General features: G+C 49.9%; 2 protein-coding genes and 1 pseudogene across 2 annotated transcripts; 2 read left to right on the top strand and 1 right to left on the bottom strand.

Moving 5' to 3' along the window:
* Positions 1-322: 322 nt before the first annotated feature.
* On the top strand, positions 323-2,250 carry LOC114780405 (ras-related protein Rab-38-like). The gene is made up of 3 exons (XM_028967684.1): positions 323-958; positions 1,065-1,339; positions 1,588-2,250. The coding sequence occupies exons 1-3, from the start codon at positions 766-768 to the stop codon at positions 1,750-1,752; spliced, it is 633 nt and encodes a 210-aa protein (XP_028823517.1). The 5' UTR covers positions 323-765; the 3' UTR covers positions 1,753-2,250.
* Positions 2,251-3,888: 1,638 nt separating this feature from the next.
* On the top strand, positions 3,889-10,945 carry LOC114780404 (phosphatidylinositol-binding clathrin assembly protein-like; annotated as a pseudogene).
* A 1,365-nt stretch (positions 10,946-12,310) lies between these two features.
* Positions 12,311-20,934, bottom strand: LOC114780407 (phosphorylase b kinase regulatory subunit alpha, skeletal muscle isoform-like). The gene is made up of 31 exons (XM_028967685.1): positions 20,776-20,934; positions 20,540-20,698; positions 19,847-19,894; positions 19,595-19,763; positions 19,432-19,514; positions 19,275-19,355; positions 19,023-19,121; positions 18,786-18,932; positions 18,394-18,447; positions 18,120-18,242; positions 17,921-18,016; positions 17,443-17,550; positions 17,280-17,358; positions 17,070-17,204; positions 16,882-16,991; positions 16,655-16,799; positions 16,491-16,569; positions 15,712-15,782; positions 15,469-15,633; positions 15,143-15,392; positions 14,920-15,073; positions 14,752-14,831; positions 14,582-14,660; positions 13,851-13,980; positions 13,650-13,751; positions 13,503-13,582; positions 13,376-13,420; positions 13,138-13,290; positions 13,006-13,059; positions 12,734-12,934; positions 12,311-12,627 (listed from the first exon to the last, which is right to left on the bottom strand). The coding sequence occupies exons 1-31, from the start codon at positions 20,851-20,853 to the stop codon at positions 12,454-12,456; spliced, it is 3,531 nt and encodes a 1,176-aa protein (XP_028823518.1). The 5' UTR covers positions 20,854-20,934; the 3' UTR covers positions 12,311-12,453.
* Positions 20,935-21,278: the final 344 nt, after the last annotated feature.

Below are 21,278 nucleotides of genomic sequence, written 5' to 3'. Positions count from 1 at the left end.
GGACACGTTTCACCGCAGTGCTTCACAATGACAATCGCTTCACTTCGAATGTAGAATCTATGAGCGCCACCAGGTGTCGCTGTTGCACGAGCAAATTCTCAAAATCACAAAAAGACTTTTAATTTACTTTTTTATCTTACTTTTCACGCATTTCATACAATAATGAAAAAAGCTTCATTTCTAAATGGGGCAAATGAATATTTAAAATCTACTTAAATTGTAATAAAGTCCAGTAATGTCGGCTTTTCTTCACATGATGAACCAATCCGAGGCTCCGTTTTTCCCACGTGACCTTTGTCGGGCTGCGGTGTTGCCAGGTCCTCGTATGTTAAGCCATTTCTTTCTCATATAGAAACATTGCTCGTCACTTATTCCCACTTTTTTCTGTTATTGTTCTGGTATGTTAACGTATGCGAATCACACGACGAACGATTATTATAAGCCTGTCATTATTTATTTACTTTTTTCAGGACAGGGTATTTATGTAAAATGGTGATCTGGCAACCCCCCCCCCCTCTCTCGGACCTTTAAAAGTGGGACAGTGCGTCGGGTCCCGGGCTGAAGCCGAGAAGTTTAGATCAAGTTTTATCTCTGTTTCCTGGTTCATTTCTTTTGAGGACAGGTTCAGTGGAAGAGAATGGAAATGGACACTGTGTGACCTTACTGACCTTGTGACCCTCTCTGACGTGGACATGGTCTGAAGACAGATGTCCTATTGGCTTTTCCCTGTAGTCAACTGTAGTGACCTGTCCAGACCATCCAGACATGCAGCAGGAGCATCTCTTCAAGGTCCTGGTTATTGGGGACCTTGGGGTGGGGAAGACCTCCATCATCAAGCGCTTCGTCCACCAGATCTTCTCCCAGCATTACAGGGCCACCATCGGGGTGGACTTTGCGCTGAAGGTTCTGCACTGGGACAGCAAGACGGTGGTCAGGCTGCAGCTGTGGGACATCGCTGGTACGTCTGTTCCGACTTTATTACATTCTGTTAAATAATCCACAGATCATCTACAGAACAGGGCATAATTATCTGTGCTTTATTAGAATAATGAGTGTCATTCCAGGACAGGAGCGCTATGGCAACATGACACGGGTGTACTACAGGGAGGCGGTGGGGGCGCTGCTGGTCTTCGATGTCACCCGGGCCGCCACCTTTGATGCGGTACTCAAGTGGAAGGAGGACCTGGACACCAAGGTCACCCTGAGCAGTAAAAAAGTGGTCCCCGCCGTCCTCCTGGCCAACAAATGCGACCTGCTGGGTCTCCCCGCGCCCCTGCCCAAACTGGACGCCTTCTGCAAGGAGAACGGCTTCGTGGGCTGGTACGAAACCTCGGCGAAGGTGAGACGGAGATACCTCGAGATTGCAGGCATAATGAAGTGGTGGCAGAACCCTGCCAAATTTCCGGGTGTGTGTATAAATAAGAGCTCAGGAAGCAGGAGCTCTGACACGCTGCCTCTAATGAATCCCACGGTGGTGGGGGTGTTTGGCGTGAAGGTGTGAAGCTGCAGAGCCTCAGTCATGCTGCGGTCAACCCAGGTTGGTGTAGGATGAAGCTGCTTCATTTTATCCTCTGGTCTGTTTCTCAGGACAACACCAACATCGACAGCGCCGTGCGGTGCCTGGTGGAGCACATCCTGGTCCACGAGGAGAGCGCCGCAGGTGATGCCGACCCGGACGTGGTGGCCCTAGCCGGACACGGCCCCAGTAGAAAGCACATGAGGCCTAGATGCTCCACCTGCACCACACCGTGAAGCACCATGAAAACACGGTGGATTGCAGGAGATGGAGGAGGACCAAAAAAGTCGATCTTTGTATCTTCTCATATAAATAAATGTACTATGTATTATGTATTTACTTCCATCTTCAGATATATTTTGGACATATTTGAGATATTTTTAAATATCATATAGGATCGAGTATTTAAATACTGTTAGGATGTCAGCTAAAGACCAAACCGAAACCCTTACCTGGACGTGTGCGATAGACGTGGTAGTCAGCATGTGTGAAATCTAGATCTACCTCCAAAGGCCAAACTGGGGAAGATCCACAACCATAAACCAGCCAGCCCCCTCAGCTTCTCCTCCAGCTTCTTTTCTGGCCCAGCTTGCAGACCTGGAAGCAAGCTGGTGCCCCCTTGTGGATGGGATGTGATTGTGAAAGAATTCTGTCTAGCTAAGATGTATACTCCACATCCTAACAATATTTTGATGTCTGCTTTATTTATTCGGAATGTGAATATAATGATGTTTTGAGGCTGAATAAAAATGAATTCAACATATTATCTGAAGTCTCATGTGAAAACTGATTTCAGTCGAATCAGTTTAGTAATACTGATTCAACTGCAGCACAGCACACAGTGAAACATGTCCTCTGCTTTTGTAGTGTAGTGCAATACTGAAATGTAATAGTTTAATGTAATAGTGTAGTGTAACAGTGTAGTGTAGGTTAATGCTGTAATGTAATAGTGTAGTGTAACAGTGTAGTGTAATGCAGTGTAATGTAATAGTGTAGTGTAACAGGGTAATGTAACAGTGTAGTGTAACAGTGTAATGTAATAGTGTAGTGCAACAGTGTAGTGTATTAGTGTAGTGTAACAGTGTAATGTAATAAAGTGGTGTAACAGTGTAGTGTAATAGTGTAATGTAACAGTGTAATGTAATAGTGTAGTGTAACAGTGTAATGTAATAGTGTACTGTAACAGTGTAGTGTAGTTTAATGCTGTAATGTAATAGTGTAGTGTAACAGTGTAATTTAATAGTGTAATGTAATAGTGTAGTGTAGTGTAGTTTAATGCTGTAATATAATAGTGTAATGTAATAGTGTAGTGTAACAGTGTAATGTAATAGTGTAATGTAATAGTGTAGTGTAACAGTGTAGTGTAATGCAGTGTAATGTAATAGTGTAGTGTAACAGTGTAATGTAATAGTGTAGTGTAACAGTGTAGTGTAACAGTGTAATGTAATGCAGTGTAATGTAATAGTGTAGTGTAACAGTGTAATGTAATAGTGTAGTGTAACAGTGTAATGTAATGCAGTGTAATGTAATAGTGTAGTGTAACAGTGTAATGTAATAGTGTAATGTAATAGTGTAGTGTAACAGTGTAGTGTAACAGTGTAATGTAATGCAGTGTAATGTAATAGTGTAGTGTAACAGTGTAATGTAATAGTGTAATGTAACAGTGTAATGTAATAGTGTAATGTAATAGTGTAGTGTAACAGTGTAGTGTAACAGTGTAATGTAATGCAGTGTAATGTAATGCAGTGTAATGTAATAGTGTAGTGTAACAGTGTAGTGTAACTGTGTAATGTAACAGTGTAATGTAATGCAGTGTAATGTAATAGTGTAGTGTAACAGTGTAATGTAATAGTGTAGTGTAACAGTGTAGTGTAACTGTGTAATGTAACAGTGTAATGTAATGCAGTGTAATGTAATAGTGTAGTGTAACAGTGTAATGTAACAGTGTAATGTAATAGTGTAGTGTAACAGTGTAGTGTAGGTTAATGCTGTAATGTAACAGTGTAGTGTAACAGTGTAATGTAATAGTGTAGTGTAACAGTGTAATGTAATAGTGTAGTGTAACAGTGTAGTGTAACAGTGTAATGTAACAGTGTAATGTAATAGTGTAATGTAATAGTGTAGTGTAACAGTGTAGTGTAACAGTGTAGTGTAACAGTGTAATGTAATAGTGTAGTGTAATAGTGTAATGTAATGCAGTGTAATGTAATAGTGTAATGTAATGCAGTGTAATGTAATGTAAACGCACGTCTGTGAATAATCGAGTTGATTATCCTGTTATGAATATCTTCTGCTTTAAGGTTGTCTTCTGCTGCAGATCATCTCCTGCCGTCTCGTTGTGCTTCTCTGCTTTCTTCCTTCCACATCTGAGCTCCGGCTGGTGCCGGTTCCACCTTAAGTTGCCCACCGAGGAGCGGATCCCCCGACGCGCTGCCATCCCCTCTCCGGTCACCTGATCCTGATCCTCATCCGGCCATTTTAACGCTGTCAGGAGGACGAGCTGCCGAGAAGCGGCTCCAGTAATGCGGACCTAAAGCCGCATCAGACCCGGAGCGCTGGACCGGAGCGGCTGGCGGGTTCTGATCTGAGACCGAAAAGAAGCTGATATCGGAACAGATCTGATTATTCGGGGCGCGCATGATCGATTATCGGCGCTCCAGCAGCTGCATGGTTAACCGGCACCGCCAGCGACGCGCTGCGCGTCCGTAGCTCCGAATCGCGGTCTGATCGGATCGGATCCCTCCTCGCACGGACCTCCACGGGACATCCATGTCGGGACATCTGGCCAGGGAGCGGGCCGGCGTGGCCGGAGCCGCGGTCAGCAGGGCCGTGGTCCGGGCCACGGCGCAGGAGTCCGGCGCGGCCAGCAGGAAGCATCTGGACTGTAGGTCGGCCGCCGGTGGTCCTGATGCGACGCGATGTCGATGATGATGATGATGATGATGAATTTATTCTCAGGCAACCACGGAGGCGGCGTTTTATGTTGCGTGATTATTAAAAACCGATATAAAAAAAAACGACGCGCGACGCATCATCACAATGCAGCAAAAATTTAACCTTCAACACAAAGAGATGTTTCATCTCATCATCGACCTGATGGTGCAGTTGTGGGTGGAGAATCTTTCAGTCCTGTTCACACTCATCCTCACAGCCAATAAAGTCACACCTGCAGATGTAGCAGATGATTCGCGTCTTTACAGCGAGTGTGTGTGTGTGTGTGTGTGTGTTTCAGACCTGGTGCACTGCACCCACGAGATAAACGTGAGCATCCCTCACCTGGCGGACGCCTTGTTGGAGCGGACGGCCAGTCAGAGCTGGATGGTGGTGTTTAAAGCCCTCATCGCCACACACCACCTGATGATGTATGGCAGTGAGGTAGGATGGGCCTCAACTGCTACCATCTTCCATCTGCTCCATCTTCTGCTCCACCAGAAAGCCATCCAGCTGCAGAAGCTGATCCTGCACCCCATCACAACCTCCTCCATTCAGAAGCAGTTAAGAACGTCACCAAACCATTATTATCCTCTGATTCCCCTCTGTTTTGCAGAGGTTCATCCAGCACTTGTCCTCCAGGAGCTCGCTCTTTAACATCAACACGTTCCTGGAGAAAGGACAGTTCCAGGGTAGGTCCCCTGTTCACTATCGCCATCACTGTAGCAACTCACTACAGTATGATGTCGTGATTGTCGTGTCTTCCATGCTTTGCAGGTTATGACGCGTCCATCTTCATGAGGTGCTACAGCAGGTATCTGAATGAAAAAGCCCTGTCCTACAGACTGGTGTCCCTGGACCTCACCAAAGTGAAGAGAGGGTGAGAGTTGTGGTCTGGGGTCAGACGTGTGTCCAGATATGATGGACAGTGTGGTCAGGGTTGTCCGGTCTCCGTTTCCCAGGAGCGATGGAGTCATGCGCACCATGAGTGTAGAGAAGCTCCTGAAGACGCTGCCCATTGTTCAGTCCCAGCTGGACGCCCTGCTGGACTTCGAGGTGATTAGAACATTATCATCTAAAACATAAACTGTATTAATTAGCGTTTGCCAGGTTATGTAGATCAGGGCTCTGAAGATCTCATCCATCTCCACAGGTCACCCCCAGTGACCTGACCAGCGGGGTCGTCCACGATGCCTTCATGCTGCTCTTCAGGGACTCGGTCCGTCTCTTTGCTGCCTATAACGAAGGCGTGATCAACCTTCTGGGTAATGAGTCCAGCCAGAGTCCGTTTATTCTGCTCTGAGGGAAATTCATCACGTTCTCCTGTTCCACAGAGAAGTATTTCGACATGAAGAAGAGCCAGTGCACCGAGGCTCTGGAGATATATACCCAGTTCCTCAGCAGGATGACCAGGCTGTCCGAGTTCCTCAAGGTGTCTGAGGTAGAGTTCTCCAGAGTTCCTTCCCCCCTCCAGCCCCCAGAGTTCCAGAGCCGCGGTCCTGCATGTAGAAGGCCATTCAGCTGCAGAGCGTGGAGGACGTTCATCCTCTCCGGGCGGGGGATGGGAATGGTGCCCTTCTATCCAAAAACTGACTAAAGTTGACTTTTACCGCACATTCATCCAGCTGCATAACGATGTGTGTTCATCTGTGTCTTCTCTGTGTCTCCCCAAAGTCAACATTAGTCGTGTTCGTCTTTTGGATGTCCCATCGACTACGATCTCCGCAGATCTGTTCCAACATCCACATGAAACACGCCGTATCCGTGTGTAGCACCGCCATCCACAAGCCACGCCCACTCCTCCTCTCTGTCTAACAGCCACTGCATGGAGAAGTGAATCATTTTCTTTTGTTCTTCTTCTTCTTCTTCCTCCTCCCCTCATGTTTTTTTTACATTTCTTTCTTTCTTGATTTGGGTTTCCTCCCTCTCCTCTTTTTGTGTCACAGCGAGGAATTGATCAGGTTGACACCAGATCTCTCACAGGTTAGTGGCACATTCCACCTCGACCTCTCTCACCCCACATCTCCATCTCCCTGCCCCGCTGACTCCGCCCCTGCCACGCCCTCAGAAACCTCACCCCGCCCCTGAGCAGCCAGTTAGTCTGTGTGTGGCCATGCCTGTTAGAGGCGGTGCGTTTCCGCGGCGCCCTGTACTGCATTGCTCTGATGAAGCTCCGCCCATTGTCGGCGCCGTGGCGGTGCAGCCGCCCGCCTCCATCACAGGGTGCAGTACGGGCGCGGCGCCATTTCTCAGACAACCTGGACAACTAGTGCTGAAGAGGAGAGTTGCTGCTGGCCTCTGTGCGTTCAGGGTCACCAGGGGTCACCAGGGGTCACCAGGGGTCTGGTAGCCTCGGTTAGTTTAAACCGGAGGCGGGACGTTTAGTTCTACCAGGTAGATCCTCCGTCCAATTGGTTCTGTACAAACACGCCGGCCGAGTTCTAAAGAGGAGGAGCTGCCTGGTCGAACTGAAAGGCCTGCAGTTTCTCATCAAGTTCATTCCGGAAAGCCAGAGATACGGAGCGGGTTCTCTGCCCCCGAAGAACGTTCTGGTTGCCCTCCACCTTCCTGATCTCACTCCTGTCTCGCAGAACACACTTACAAATGGACAATTGGCCATGACACAGCCGCTAAAGCAAATGTTGCATGAGCGTGTGAGACCGGTTCTTGCAGACAGCATGCAGACTGCATTCTGCTTCCTCCTAGAATGCACTTCATTAGCAAGATCCGGGAGGCATAAGACATGGGACGTTTGTCTTCTTCTGATTAACCTGCGTTGGCTTCCATCTTACAGCAAACCACAGCAGGCGGACTCTCACGCGACCCAGAGTTCTAACCCTCGCCTGTAGAACTGTGGTTCTACAACATGGAATCCAAGGGTTAATGTCCCGCTGTGTCCGTTTTCTCTGTGCACTACTACATATGAGCTAGAACCTCCCATCCTGGTGGAGAAAAGCCAGGCAGGCCGAGCCGAATATTTAGTGAGTGCACATGCGTGTGTTTCCGTGCAGACGTCTCCATGTTTTTTGGCGGGTTCTCCTCCTCCTCCTCGCTTATGTTCTCTCTATACACGACACCATGTTCTCTGGTGGCTTTGGTGATGTTGTGTCTTCTTTAAAGGCGCCCAGCACCCTGTCTGAAGCCCTGCAGCACCACCTGGTCTCTCTGGAAAAGAGGAGAGCGAAGGAGAGCAGCTCCTGCAGCAGGTAGAACCACCACCTGCCACGGCACTCAAGCCTCCACCCAACTACATCACTCCAATCACCACCAACATGCCACTCCAATCACCACCAATATGCCACTCATACCTTCACCCAACTACATCACTCCAATCACCACCAACATGCCACTCCAATCACCACCAATATGCCACTCATACCTACACCCAACTACATCACTCCAATCACCACCAACATGCCACTCATACCTTCACCCAACTACATCACTCCAATCACCACCAACATGCCACTCATACCTACACCCAACTACATCACTCCAATCACCACCAACATGACACTCCAATCACCACCAATATGCCACTCATACCTACACCCAACTACATCACTCCAATCACCACCAACATGCCACTCATACCTACACCCAACTACATCACTCCAATCACCACCAACATGCCAGTCATACCTACACCCAACTACATCACTCCAATCACCACCAACATGCCAGTCATACCTACACCCAACTACATCACTCCAATCACCACCAACATGTCACTCAAGCCTCCACCCAACTACATCACTCCAACCACCACCAACATGACACTCAAGCCTCTACTTAACTACATCACTCCAATCACCACCAACATGTCACTCAAGCCTCCACCCAACAACAATCACCAAACCTCCACCTCTGGTTGCTTTTTTAGCTCCAACTTGAGCTGCACTGAGGAGACACAGAGAGGAGCTGATGCAGAGAAGGACAAAATCGTGCTGATGAAGGTGCGAGGACACATGTGAGCATTTGGTCAGTTTAGTCAGTCTGTATATTTGACTCTGTGTGTATGTGTGTGTGGCTGATTAGGATCAGCATCTGAGAGACAGCAGCATCCAGACACCAGCAGTATCTCCGGTGGGACATTCAGTTGGCAGCAGCAGCAGCAGCAGCAGCACCTCTGATCAGATGCCCACTCTCTCCAACACAAATGGGTAACACTGGACTCACACACACACACAGACACACACACAAACCAAACACTGAACTGAGTATCAATGGTGCATCTCTGTTCCCCTCTCAGTATCATGAGCAGCTTCACCAATGGACACTTCGAGCAGCTGAGTCTGGGACTGTCAGCCCCGCCCACCAACCATCAGCCCAACAGCAGCGCCTGGGGAGGTACACACACACACGCACACACGCACATACGCACAAACACGCACGCTCATACGCACACATACGCACAAATACACAGACACATGCACATACACACACGCACGCACACTAACGCATAACACGCACGCACACATGCACACACACTTACGCATAACACACACACACACACACACACACTTACGCATAACACACATGCATAACACACACACACACACACACACGCACACACACAGTGTTACTGTTCCATCTCTGGTTGTGTTGGACTGACTCTCCTCCTCCCTCTGTCTCTATCTGTCTTGTTCTTCTGGACGTGTTCTGGTGAGTCGCCTTCGTTTCGAACCGCTTTGTTCTTTCCACTTGATGTGACTGTCACCGTCATGAAAGTTAAATCAGGATTTTCACTCTCGCTGCTGTAAGGTTCTCTGCAGGGTCATTTCTGAAGCCACCGCCACTGACAGGACAAGTCCCCAACACGGGGATCCACGTCTCGCTGCACACCGGGGCCAAGCTGCTGGGTGGAGATCTGGACTCGTCTCTGGCCAGCCTTGTGGGCAGTAGGTGTTCCTCCTTCCTCCGGTGTTTCTTCTGCGGTGTGGCTGCTGAATCATTTTATTTCATCTTTTCACAGACTTGCACTTTGGAGGAGCACCAGCTAAAAAGTGAGACTTTTACTTTACTTCACCGTACAACCGACTGCAAAGCAGCGTGTTTTAATATGATGAATATCACTATTTTACAAATACAATGAAATAGGCATTAAACATCTGATGAAGACTATTATTTGAATTGATTGTGAACTTCGCCCCCTTGTGGTCTCCAAATGGCAGTTTTAATATATTTACTTTTCCAGCAGTAACCAGATGCCCTTATCAGTAGTTACAGGGACAGTCCCCCCCTGGAGACACTCAGGGTTAAGTGTCTTGCTCAGGGACACGATGGTAGTAAGTGGGGTTTGAACCTGGGTCTTGTGTGTTACCCGCTAGGCTACAACATTTAAATAAATCAAAGAACATTGTTAAAATGATTTTAGCTAAACATCTAACACAAAACATGGGCTGCCATGGGGAAAAGTCTCATTAACTATCGAATCATCAAACTATTTAGCACTTGTAGGCTTGTAGTGAAGACCTGCTAGTTGTGAGGGTATGGGTGGTAGTAGCCTAGTGGGTAACACACTCGCCTATGAACCAGAAGACCCGGGTTCAAACCCCACTTACTACCATTGTGTCCCTGAGCAGGACACTTAACCCTAAATTGCTCCAGGGGGGGACTGTCCCTGTAACTACTGATTGTAAGTCGCTCTGGATAAGGACGTCTGGTAAATGCCATAAATGTAAATGTAAATGTGAGTGTTAAGGTTGCCTGCTCTTGACAGGCAGGACCTGCCGTTTGAGAAGAAGCCTGTCGGGGGGAGTGGCTGCACGCCGAGCTGGCAGTCCAAACACACCGCGGCACTGTGGGGACACACCCCCAGCGCGCCCGCCCCGAGCTCCGCCCCTCACATGGTGAGACAGCCACCCACGGCCCACGCCGCAACTCGGTTCCTGACGTTCTGATAACGCAATCTTTCTCTCTTGCTTCCTATGTCCGTTCCTGTAGAACGGGATCATCTACACCGGCTACGTGAGTTCCTCGCCGTGGTGATGCTGAACGATTCCGTAGATAAATCTGGAGCTTCACCCTTCCCTCTGTTTGTGTCTGCAGGCACCAGCACCGGTGGCTTTGCCCATGATGGCGCCCCAAGTTCCCATCTACAGCATGGTGTGTTTTTTTTTCCGGTTGTGAAGCGGCGTCCGGCGCGTTGCCAGTTCTGCTGAATTCCCCCCCGTTTCCCCCTGCAGGTCCCTCCTCAGATGGGACAGATGAGCTCTGTCCCCGTGATGGCGCCTCCTCCGGTCATCTACAACCAGCCCATCCTGCGCACCACACACCCCTTCGGACCCGTGCCGGGAGCGCAGGTATCGCGTCCGCTGGTGCCACTTGACCAATTTGAACCATTTTACCACTTTAACTCTGGTCCTTCTTCCTCCAGATGCACTTCATGTAGCACCGCGGACAAGTGGGACGTCACGCTGTTGTCAGAACCAGGACACAAATCATCCAGAACAAAAAAAAAAAAGAAGCGAGAGGACGTGAACGTGGTGGGCGGGACTGTGCTGGTGCGTGCTCTTGTTTTGCCCCGCCCCCCACACGCCGGAGGAGCCTCAGCGCAGCTCCTGCAGTCGGAGCAGCGTAGCGGGCAGGTGGCGCTGCGAAGGTGGAATCGTGAGTGTACCGTGTCGTGTGAAGTCAGCGGAACCGTTCTTTCCCCCCTCTGTAACCGTGCACAGTGTAGTCGGTGTTTGTGTCGTGCGATGTCATCCCCAGTTGACCCGCGCTCCGCCCAGCCGTACGTGTAAACGAGTCTGTGCCCCATTCTGTATATAACTCGCCCGCCCCGCCCGCCGGTTCACGTCTGGCTCGTACAGTATGTGTGTATATACAGCATGTTCCGTCTCACCGCCTGACTCGTATGGAACGCATAGCGACTGGACCAGAACCAGTGGGATTTATGTCCCGACCTTCTGGAACATTCCAGAACCCTCCTCCCTCCACAGCTTGTTGCGTCGTGTAAATGCTGTAGAGCTCGGAACGGCAAACTGGACCAGCGCTGCAGCAACATCTGAAGGTTTCAAGCACAAACGTGGCTCTTCTGTCCCGGCAAAACCCGGCGAAGGTTCCCGGCGGGGACGGTATTGATGTGTGTGTGTAGTTACGCTGGCTCATTAACGTTGTGAAGAACCTCACCGCTGCATCATGTGATCTCCTCCCCCATTTCTACTCATGCACTGGACTGACATTGTAAATACCAGCAGCGCCACATTTTTAATGTTCCAATAAATCCCTTTTTCTAAAGAAACGGCTGCAGAGTTGTCATGACGTCGAGTGAAATCTGAAGGTTCTTCTCAGCAGATGTCCTGCAGGTTCATTTTCTAACCGTGTGTTATTCAGAGCGACACTTTAAACACCATTAAACACCATTTTTCCAGAAAATCTGAGATTATGATGTACAGTTCAGGCCAAAAGTCTGGACACCTTCTTATTTGACGTGTTTTCTTTATCTTCATGACCATTTACGTTGGTAGATTCTCACTGAAGGCATCAAAACTATGAATGAACACATGTGGAGTTCTGTACTTAACAAAAAGTGGAGACCTGGCCTCAACAGTCACCGGACCTGAACCCAGTCCAGATGGTTTGGGGTGAAGCTGGACCAGCAAGTGCTAAACACCTCTGGGAACTCCTTCAAGACTGTTGGAGAAGCATTTCAGGTGACGACCTCTTGAAGCTCATCGAGAGAATGCCAAGAGTGTTCAAAGCAGTAACCAGAGCAAAGAAACTAGAATATAAAACATGTTTTCACTTATTTCACCTTTTTTGTTAAGTACAGAACTCCACATGTGTTCATTCATAGTTTTGATGCCTTCAGTGAGAATCTACCAACGTAAATGGTCATGAAGATAAAGAAAACACGTCGAATGAGAAGGTGTCCAGACTTTTGGCCTCTACTGTATATATATTTTTTATATTTATGTTTAAATTCAAGGTTCCACACAATATAACCCCAGAAAGGTCAGAACATTTTTAGGCTTCACACTGATGGAACGTTCTAGGCCGGGTCACTGCACAGCACAGGCCCCACCGGGCAGGAAGTCCTGGACGTAGGTGGCGATGGCTTTGGACAGGTAGGTCAAGGTGCCGAAGCGGCCGCTGGGGGCGGAGTCATACAGCAGCCGGCAGATGCTGGTGGACTGGTCTCTCTCCAGCAGGGCGTCCTCTGCTCCTACAGCTTTCTGCAGGGTCAAAGGTCATCAGTATGGGTTCATTTCTAAAGCTTTTTACCACCATAATCTTTTCGAAATAAAATTGGACTGGTACGGATCTGGAACGGGTAATGACCTGGTCGCAGTAGAACATGTCACTGGCCATGCGTACGATCTGCTCCACCCGTATGATGTCACCTACGCTGCCGATGTCCACCTCGGTCAGCACGGTCAGCACCAGGATGGCCTCCACCAGAAGCTGACGGTACTCCGGCTGTGGAACGCGGTTCAGAACCGTCTCCACGTTCACCGCGAACTTGATCTCGCCAGCAGTCATCTGATCGCGAGAAACGTGCGGTCAGTCGTGAGACGGCGTGAGACGGCGTGGCCGCCGCCCCCGGTTCGTACCTCGCTGGTGATTGAGGACGGAAGTAGAGACCCCTCGATGGACAGGCCGTGGCACTGTAGGAACGCGGAGAACATGGAGAACGTCATGCATGTGGGTCCCACTTTCAGCTTGACCTCTGGCTCCCATCTTACCTTCTGCAAAATCTTCCAGACTTTCTGGTAGAAGCCGACAGGAACCTTGTTCAGGGCCCCGTCCAGGCGGCGGCGGCGCAGCCACTGTCCCTGTCTGGAGTCCCGCCCCGGCCACGCCCCCTGGAAGACCTCGATTGGCGGGAATCTGTAACGCTGTCGGTCACACCGACGGAGACAACTGAGCTGGAACGCGGGCGGGTTTTACTAGAACAGAAGTAGAACTAAAGCTGGTCCTCACTCCAGATTCTACCTTGTCCATGTCCAGGGAGTGGCTCAGCCGGGACTGCAGAAGACAGAGAAGGTGGAGAATGATGCAGCAGAAGAGCAGTGGAGATAATTACGGTAAATTACGGTTCCGTGCTGACCGTGGCGGCCTGGGTGGATCCTGCCTGGCTCGTATCGTGGAGGGACAAGGCGGGACTCGCGGTCTGGCCGATGGAGCGAGCTGGGACAGGGACACAAGAAGCAAGAGTGAGACGGCAGAAGTGACGCAAGCGGCGGGTCCAACTCACCGCTCCTCTGAACCCCGAACTCCCTGCCGCTCAGAATGTGGTGCAGAAGGTTCTTCATCTCAGACGGCGTCATGTTCATCAGGCTCTCCGTGGCCTCCTCTCCTGCGGGACGCACGGTGCACACAGACACGGTGAAAACACACACACACACACACACACACACACACCGGCGCGTGAGAGCGAGGAACGGTGGGTCGGTACCGGAGCAGCTGAGGGACTGGGCCAGCTCTGTGGCCATGGCCTGGACGATGAGGCCAACGCGCAGCCGGAACATCTCGCCGAACAGGCCGGGCTGCGTTCGGATGATCATCGCCAGGAAAACCAGGACCTCCTGCCACAGCAACACAGCAGCGGCGTGATGTTCCGCTTCATTTCACACAGTCACTTCACGTACAGAAGAAAGTAAATTACAGAAGTTCAAATTTGGAGATGTGTGGGACGGTCAGGAGGTTCCTGTGGGAGTGGGTGGAGTTTAGAGGAATGTGGCGGGTAACTAAAGAGACTAAAAATTCCCTCTTCACGGGGTCTCCGTTCCCAATCGACTCTGTTCTCCTTCGTTGTCCCTGGCTGGTGGGACAACTTGTCCTGCTCCATTCGACTAGCTAAAGTAAAGGAAAGTAACTGGTGAAGTAACTGGTGAAGTTGGGAGGATAGTAGTGATGTGAGCCGGGTCAGGGAATTAAAATAATCAAAACGAGACAAAAAGCACCATAACACCATAACAGATGTATTTAATAATGATGTTCTGATGAATATAAATATGAAATAGATAACATCTACAGCCACTGTGTCCAGGTGCTGCAGACCATCCTTGCGTGGCAGGAATAATGAAGTTCTAATAGACGTTTGGTGTGGGTGATTAGAACCGTCGTGTGTTAGACTGTTTGTCTTTAACAATGTGAGGATGTGTCCTCCGTCTTCTCGCTGTTCACCTGAGTGAGGACGGCCATGGTGAGGTTCTTCTCGCTCGCCTCATCTATCAACCTTGCCAGCTTGTCTGGAGGCATGGGGCTGTGAGAGGAACAGAGTAAAATCTGTAAGATCTGTGGTCTACCAGGGGTGTAGGAACCTGGATGATGTTAATTCTGGAAGTGGCCCTCACGCTGAGATGGTCTTCTCTCGAGGTTCTGGAGGCAGACCCACAGTCAAGTGCTTCTGATGAGCTAACAGGTCTGTGCAGGCCTTCAAACAGAACACACACACACACACACACACACACTCATTACCTTCCACAACAGACACCCTGCAGTAACAGCAGGGGCCACTTTACCTCATCCAGCTGCTCCACTTTCTTCCGGAGCATTCCACAGGTCATGCGGATGAGACCCCAGTGTCTCAGCGTCCCGGCTTTCTCGTACAGCTCACCCAGCAGCCGCCACACGGTCCAGCCTGCACCGTGCAGCCTGGTGTCCCAGTCCACACCCCTGGAGTCCCGGTTGAGACACACTGGTCAGTCCGGAGCCCCGCCCTGCGCCAGGCCGACCGAGACTCACCTGTCCTTGTAGAGAATGTAGAGAATGTCCGCCTGGTCCTGCAGGTTGTGAGTCTGTTTCAGCATCTGCACCAGCGCCGCGTGGTCGACTCCTCCGTCCGTGTCCCTGGGGAGGTTCATGCTGGTGGACGGCTGGTCCTCAGGCACCTGCTGACAGGTGACGTCTGCTGGAATGAGACGTCCACACGTCCCACCTGCAGGGTCGGGCTGAGGGCCGCGGAACAGCTTGGTAGGAAGATACATGTGCACGTCTACAAGGAGGTCAAAGGTCAGACCCGATCAGATGACGCCACCACAGCCAGGGAGGAGTGAAGATGCGTTCCTCACTGTGTATGTTCAGCTCGCGCGCTTTGTGCACCAGAGACACCATCTCTCGCGCTTTATTGGCTGCCGCCCGGAATCGGTTGAGGCCGCCCTCGGTGGAGCTGATCGGCTGAGTGTCCTTGGGGACAGAGAGCAGCTGGTGCAGGTACTGAGCAAGGTCGTCCACCTCTGGTGGACACACACACACACACACTCACATACACAGAAATGACACCTGCTCAGCTATCCGGCGTCACTCCTGCTCACCACAGTCCATGAAGGTCAGATGAGCGCAGCAGGACGTTTGCTGGAAGGTGGACAGCGTCCCCGTCGTCACCCTGTGGGTGTTCAGGCAAGACACACGCTCATAGCCAGAGGTGGGTAGATGAATGAAATGAACGATACTCAACTAGAAAGTGAAAGTGGAGTGATTGTCATCGTGAGACACTGCAGCACAGCACACGGTGACATGGTGAAACGTGTCCTCCTATTTAACCATCTCCCTTGGTGATCAGTGTGGGGGAGCAGTGTGTGGGGACGGGACCTTCATCAAGGGGACCTCGGTGGCACCTTGGCGGAACGGGGCCGCTTCCTTGACCGCTAGGCCACCCAAAGAAGTCATCCAAAATATTTTAAAAAATAAAGAGTACTGAGCAAGAGCAAATGTTTGACTGTAATTTCTAATTAATTTTTTAGAAAAGATGTTCAGACAATTAAACGTGCTAATTCTGGTATTTCCTAAAAATAATATTAATAACTTATTACTTAAGTACAATTTGTAGTAATTAATGGAATAAATCTGAGTATATAATGTTATATGTGCTATTTATATGTGTGTACTGAGGTATGTTGTATAAAACATTTAAATATAGAATTAAAATGTAAATTCCTTTTTTATTTGCACTATTAGTACAGTTGTGTTCATGCATTTATTGAAAAAATCGTTTTTTTTCAAATCTTATCTCAAAACAGCTAAAAGATAACGGCAATTTTTTAAAGCGAACTCTCTTCCACCCACCTTGCAAGAAGAAGATCAGAACACTGACCTGGCTCCTCCGTAGTATCCATCCTGCAGCTTCCTCAGGGCGGCCAGAACCACGGGACTCACATCACTGTGGTCATCATCTACACACACGACACCGACACGATACACATGTGACCCCCGGTGACATGGCGAGGGGAGGTGAGAGGTGGGGGCGTGGCTACGTACTCAGCATGCCGCGAGACACGGGAAAGGTGACGGTCGGCTGGCCGGTCATCCTCCATCGAGAGCAGAGGTAGGACAGATCGGTACGCAGCATCTCCACAATCATGTGGTTGTCGAGGGCGAGATAGAACTGCTGATGGTCCAAAAACTGTGGGCAGAAAGACACGCGCGTAACAGAGGACAGCCAGGCGAGGGAGAAGGTGAGGACAGCAGAACCTGGAACGGCCTACCTGAGGAGTGAAGGAGAAGACCGTGCCACGGATCATGTAGAGTTTGGATGTTCCCAACACGCCGATGCGTCGGTACGGCCGCCCGGTGAGTCCCAGCCTCTGATTCCGCCCTGTGGACGTCCGTCCCCGCGTTATTTATCTCGTCACCAGAAACGGTGGTGCTGAAACGTGTCCTGACGGCCGCTCACCCAGCCTGGCGTAGATGTGGCTCAGCACTCTGGATGGCTGGACTCTGATTGGGTAGATGTCTTCCAGGGTTTCAGCATCAATGCCATGTTTCTGCAGCAGCTGCTTGATCTCCTCTGTCTCTGCTAAGATGGAAACTGCAGATGTAGGAGAAGAAGAATTAAGAAGGTGAGCTCAGAAGAAACAAAATAATGTGCATGAAGACCTGGCACCTTGAACCACTACGTCAGGCTTGGGCACAGTCGCCAAACGTCTATTCAGAGGGTCGACCTCTCCAGGCGCTAGGAAGCCCTGGTGGAGAAAGAACCAAGTCATGTTTCTGTAATAACCTGTACCTAACCTGGTCCTCCAAGCAGAAGAACGAGCAGCATGTACCTCGGCCAGAAGGTTCCCCATCACGTACAGAGACTGAGCCCATTTCAGGGGTAATTTGCCCAGAGGAACCCGGTCAACGGTGTGAGGGTTGGCATATTCCTCATCCACCTGGATTAGAAGCAGACTTTCATTTTCATTTTCCTCAAAACATGGAGCCCTGGATGTAAGTAGCTCCACCATGACTGCAAGTTGACCACAAGTGTAAAAGTAGGTGTCTCCAAGGTTTCACAAGTTGAACCAGGCATGGTGTGGTGGAACATGGAAAGAGCTATGCTGTGGGTGGCTGATGCCCTCCAGGACAGGGTTGGTTGTCATAATCTGAACCCTGATGTATCCTGATGGGCTTCATCTTCCTTGATCTGTTTGTTCTGTACTGGTGTCAGTATAGATCAGGACAGAACAGTAATGTTCCAGAGTGTTCTGTGTTCTTCTGTGTGTATAGTTCATGTGAGGAGACCACGGAGCTGTAAGCATTCACCTTATCTAATGGGACACTGTAGAGCTCAGGCACCAGCCGCACACCGTCCTTCTGCTGGATCAGAATGGCGTCCAGGGCCTCTCGATACTCCTCCACCTGCAGGGTTTGAGGAGGACCTTCTCATCACACAGACAATGAGAGAGCACAACTCTAATTTAATATGCATAGGTGAGAGGAGGGAGGAAATTCTGCAACAGACCTGCTCTGAGTTGTGGATGAAGATGCCATCAAGGATGAGGTAGGTCCAGAATAGAGGCCACTCACACTCAATGTTCTCGAAGAGCTTGAGCTCCGACGACTCATAATACAGTCGGTTGGGGTCCTGAGTGGGTTTGGGACACAGAAAACAGCTTTGAGCTTTTTTATGAGCTGTTTTACACTCAGTCAGATAATTAGAATGACATGTTCAAACATGAAGGAAAAGTTACTAGAAGAAGGATCTGAATATACTTTTATATTAGAATTTACGTGACCTCTTTAGGGGTCTTATGACCATCCCTGAGGAAACGGCAGCATCCATACCTGCCCTACACAAGACAGAGCAGAATAAAACATCTTATTGATCTCCACATGAACAACATCAACACCATGGATTTAATGAAACTCGTGACCAGATCACATGACCAGAATAGAATCACTTCTGCTGAGACCAGACCAGACATATGATAAACATGAACATTGGTACCAGTGGAGGATTCAAATATTGTTCATGTTCACTGATCATATACTTTCTCTTTCTTGAGACTCATTGACCTTCATGGTCAGAACGTTGTATGGACCTACGTGATCACAGGCCATCACAACAAACTCTTTGGGACCTTTGTCATGTTGTCCACTCATCATAGAGGGGATCGAGGTTCATGACCTGCAGCTTCGAGATGATCTCCTCCTTGGTCAGGTTTACAATGTTGAGGTCTTCCACAGCAAACGCAGGGTAGGTGATGATGGACAGCACTCCAGCGTCCACCTCTTTGGACGTGGATGCCCTTGGAAGCATTGAGTTCAGGATGGACTGTATCCGGAGCAGATGGTGGAAAGAAAGTGGTTCTTCGTTTAGACCCAAGTGCCACATAAAATCTGCCAGCTGCTGTGCGCCTCTCACCTGGCAGTGTTGAATATCATCAGGCAAGGCATGGACAACTGACTCTGGACCTCCTTTAGCACCAAAAAGGTTCAACCCATCAAGGGCTTCTAGTGCTGCCTGCAAAGAGAAGTCCTGTCATTGAAATAGTCCTCAGCTCAGTAGAAGACACACAACATAAAAACCCCGGCATGGTGCACCACAGGGTTCTTGGAGGTTAATTCCATCAGACTCAACGCTGGCCCCATTTGAAACCGTAAAGTGAACTTTGACCTTTGCCATCCCAATGGAGCTGACGTTGATCTCAGGAATTCCCGTGTTGGTTTTGTCTCCACGTTCCCACATTCCAAAGTCCTGTTAAGAGGCAACAGTGAGTACCTGCAGAACAGTGAGAACTTCAGCATAACATTACTGCAGAATGAAAACTCACAGCCACTTTGTACGCGGTCTCTATGTAGAACATGAGGTTCTGGATGATGTCCACTTCATCTCGTGTGTAGATGATGTGTAGCCCTGCACAAAATACCACACAAAATACTCAGCCGATGGGAAGATGGAGGTGAACCAGCAGCAAGAAGAACTGATAGACGAACCTGATGCTGTCATCTGGGCCAGGAAGAGCAGGAAGATGGAGGTTGCATCCACCTGCAGGTGTCCCCACTCGGTGTCCCCCAGTACACTGGCGCAGGTCCTCATGTGGTACTTGGCATGCAGACTGTCCGTCACCCTCTTGCTGTATTTGAACTTTTCTACTTTGTCCAGCTGGAGACGAAGACACAGTCAGATGTGTTTGTCCTCAAGAGAGTGATGGGAGGACCTCCAGGATCAGCTGAGAAGACCGTTACCTGTCTCATCATGCACTGCAGCAGACTCCTCATCAGCTTCACCACGCTCTGAAGTGGACACACAGGGAGACAGTTTCAACTTTGACCTTTCTTCCCATCTGTCAGGGAAACTCAACCCCTGTGTGTTGCCTGTCAGTTCAGGCCCAGAACATTCACACCACACACCACACCCACACACAAACACAAACCACAACACACACACACCACACAAACCAACACAACTCACACACCACCAACACACAACACAAACACACACACTCACACCCCACACACACCACTCACACACCACACACCCACCACACACATACCACACACACACACACCCACTCACCACACATACACACCCCCCCACACACACAAACACACACACACCACCACCACACACCACACACACTCACAAACACACCCCACCCACACAACACACACCACACACACTCACACACCACCACACACACACCACACCACACATACACAAACACACACAACACACTCAACACACATACACATACAACACACACACACACTCACACACCACACATACACACACACACACAAACACACACTCACACACCACACACACACACAAACACCACACAAACATCACAAACACACACACACCACACAAACACACCATACACATCACACACACGTGCACACACACACATACACTCCGACTCAGGTGATCTGCTCTACCTGCTCCAACTCGAAGGCCTTGGCCTTGTCCTCATCCCAGTCGGCGTTCTTCCGATAGGCCAGACTCAGCGCCCACACAGACAGGACGCTGTAGACGTTGTCTCGTACCCAGGCGTGAGGAACGTCCGGGCTGCTGGGGAGCAGCCCTGTCACCGGGTCCTGCGAAGGTCACACACACTCACACACTCTGCACCACGCCGCCTTCTTCTTCATGCTTTATCAGAGCCCGTCGGTACCTGATGGCGCAGGATGGTCTGCTGCACGGTCCGTGCGTAGTTGTCCAGCTTGACGCCGGAGTTGCTGCGGCTCCTCATGGTTCCTGCACTTCTCCGCCGTCCTCTCCACACCACCGCGCCGCGCTCCGATGATGGTCATGTGATGTGTGTTAATGTCAGAGAGGAGCGCCGGGCGCCGGTGTCCGTTACATGGTTCAGATGAAATGCCACAGGTCAGCAGGATCCAGATCTCTGACCGTGAATCCAGCCGTCACGCCGATTCAGAAGACGGAAATGATCCTCATTCAGATAAAGCAAGCGACTGCTAATGCGGCAAAATTCATCTGTCACCCACACACATGAGAGGGACGACAGTCAGTAATAAATTATAAAAGTTAAGTGATCGTCATTGTGAGACACTGCAGCACAGCACACGGTGACACGTGTCCTCTGTGTTTAACTATCACCCTTGGTGAGCAGTGGACACCATGACAGGCGTCCGGGGAGCAGCGTGTGGGGATGGG

The sequence above is a fragment of the Denticeps clupeoides genome, unplaced genomic scaffold, assembly GCF_900700375.1.
Source record: "Denticeps clupeoides unplaced genomic scaffold, fDenClu1.1, whole genome shotgun sequence".
Classification (NCBI taxonomy): Eukaryota; Metazoa; Chordata; class Actinopteri; order Clupeiformes; family Denticipitidae; genus Denticeps; species Denticeps clupeoides.
Note: the sequence above shows the minus strand (reverse complement) of the source record. Positions and strands in the feature narration are given on the sequence as shown.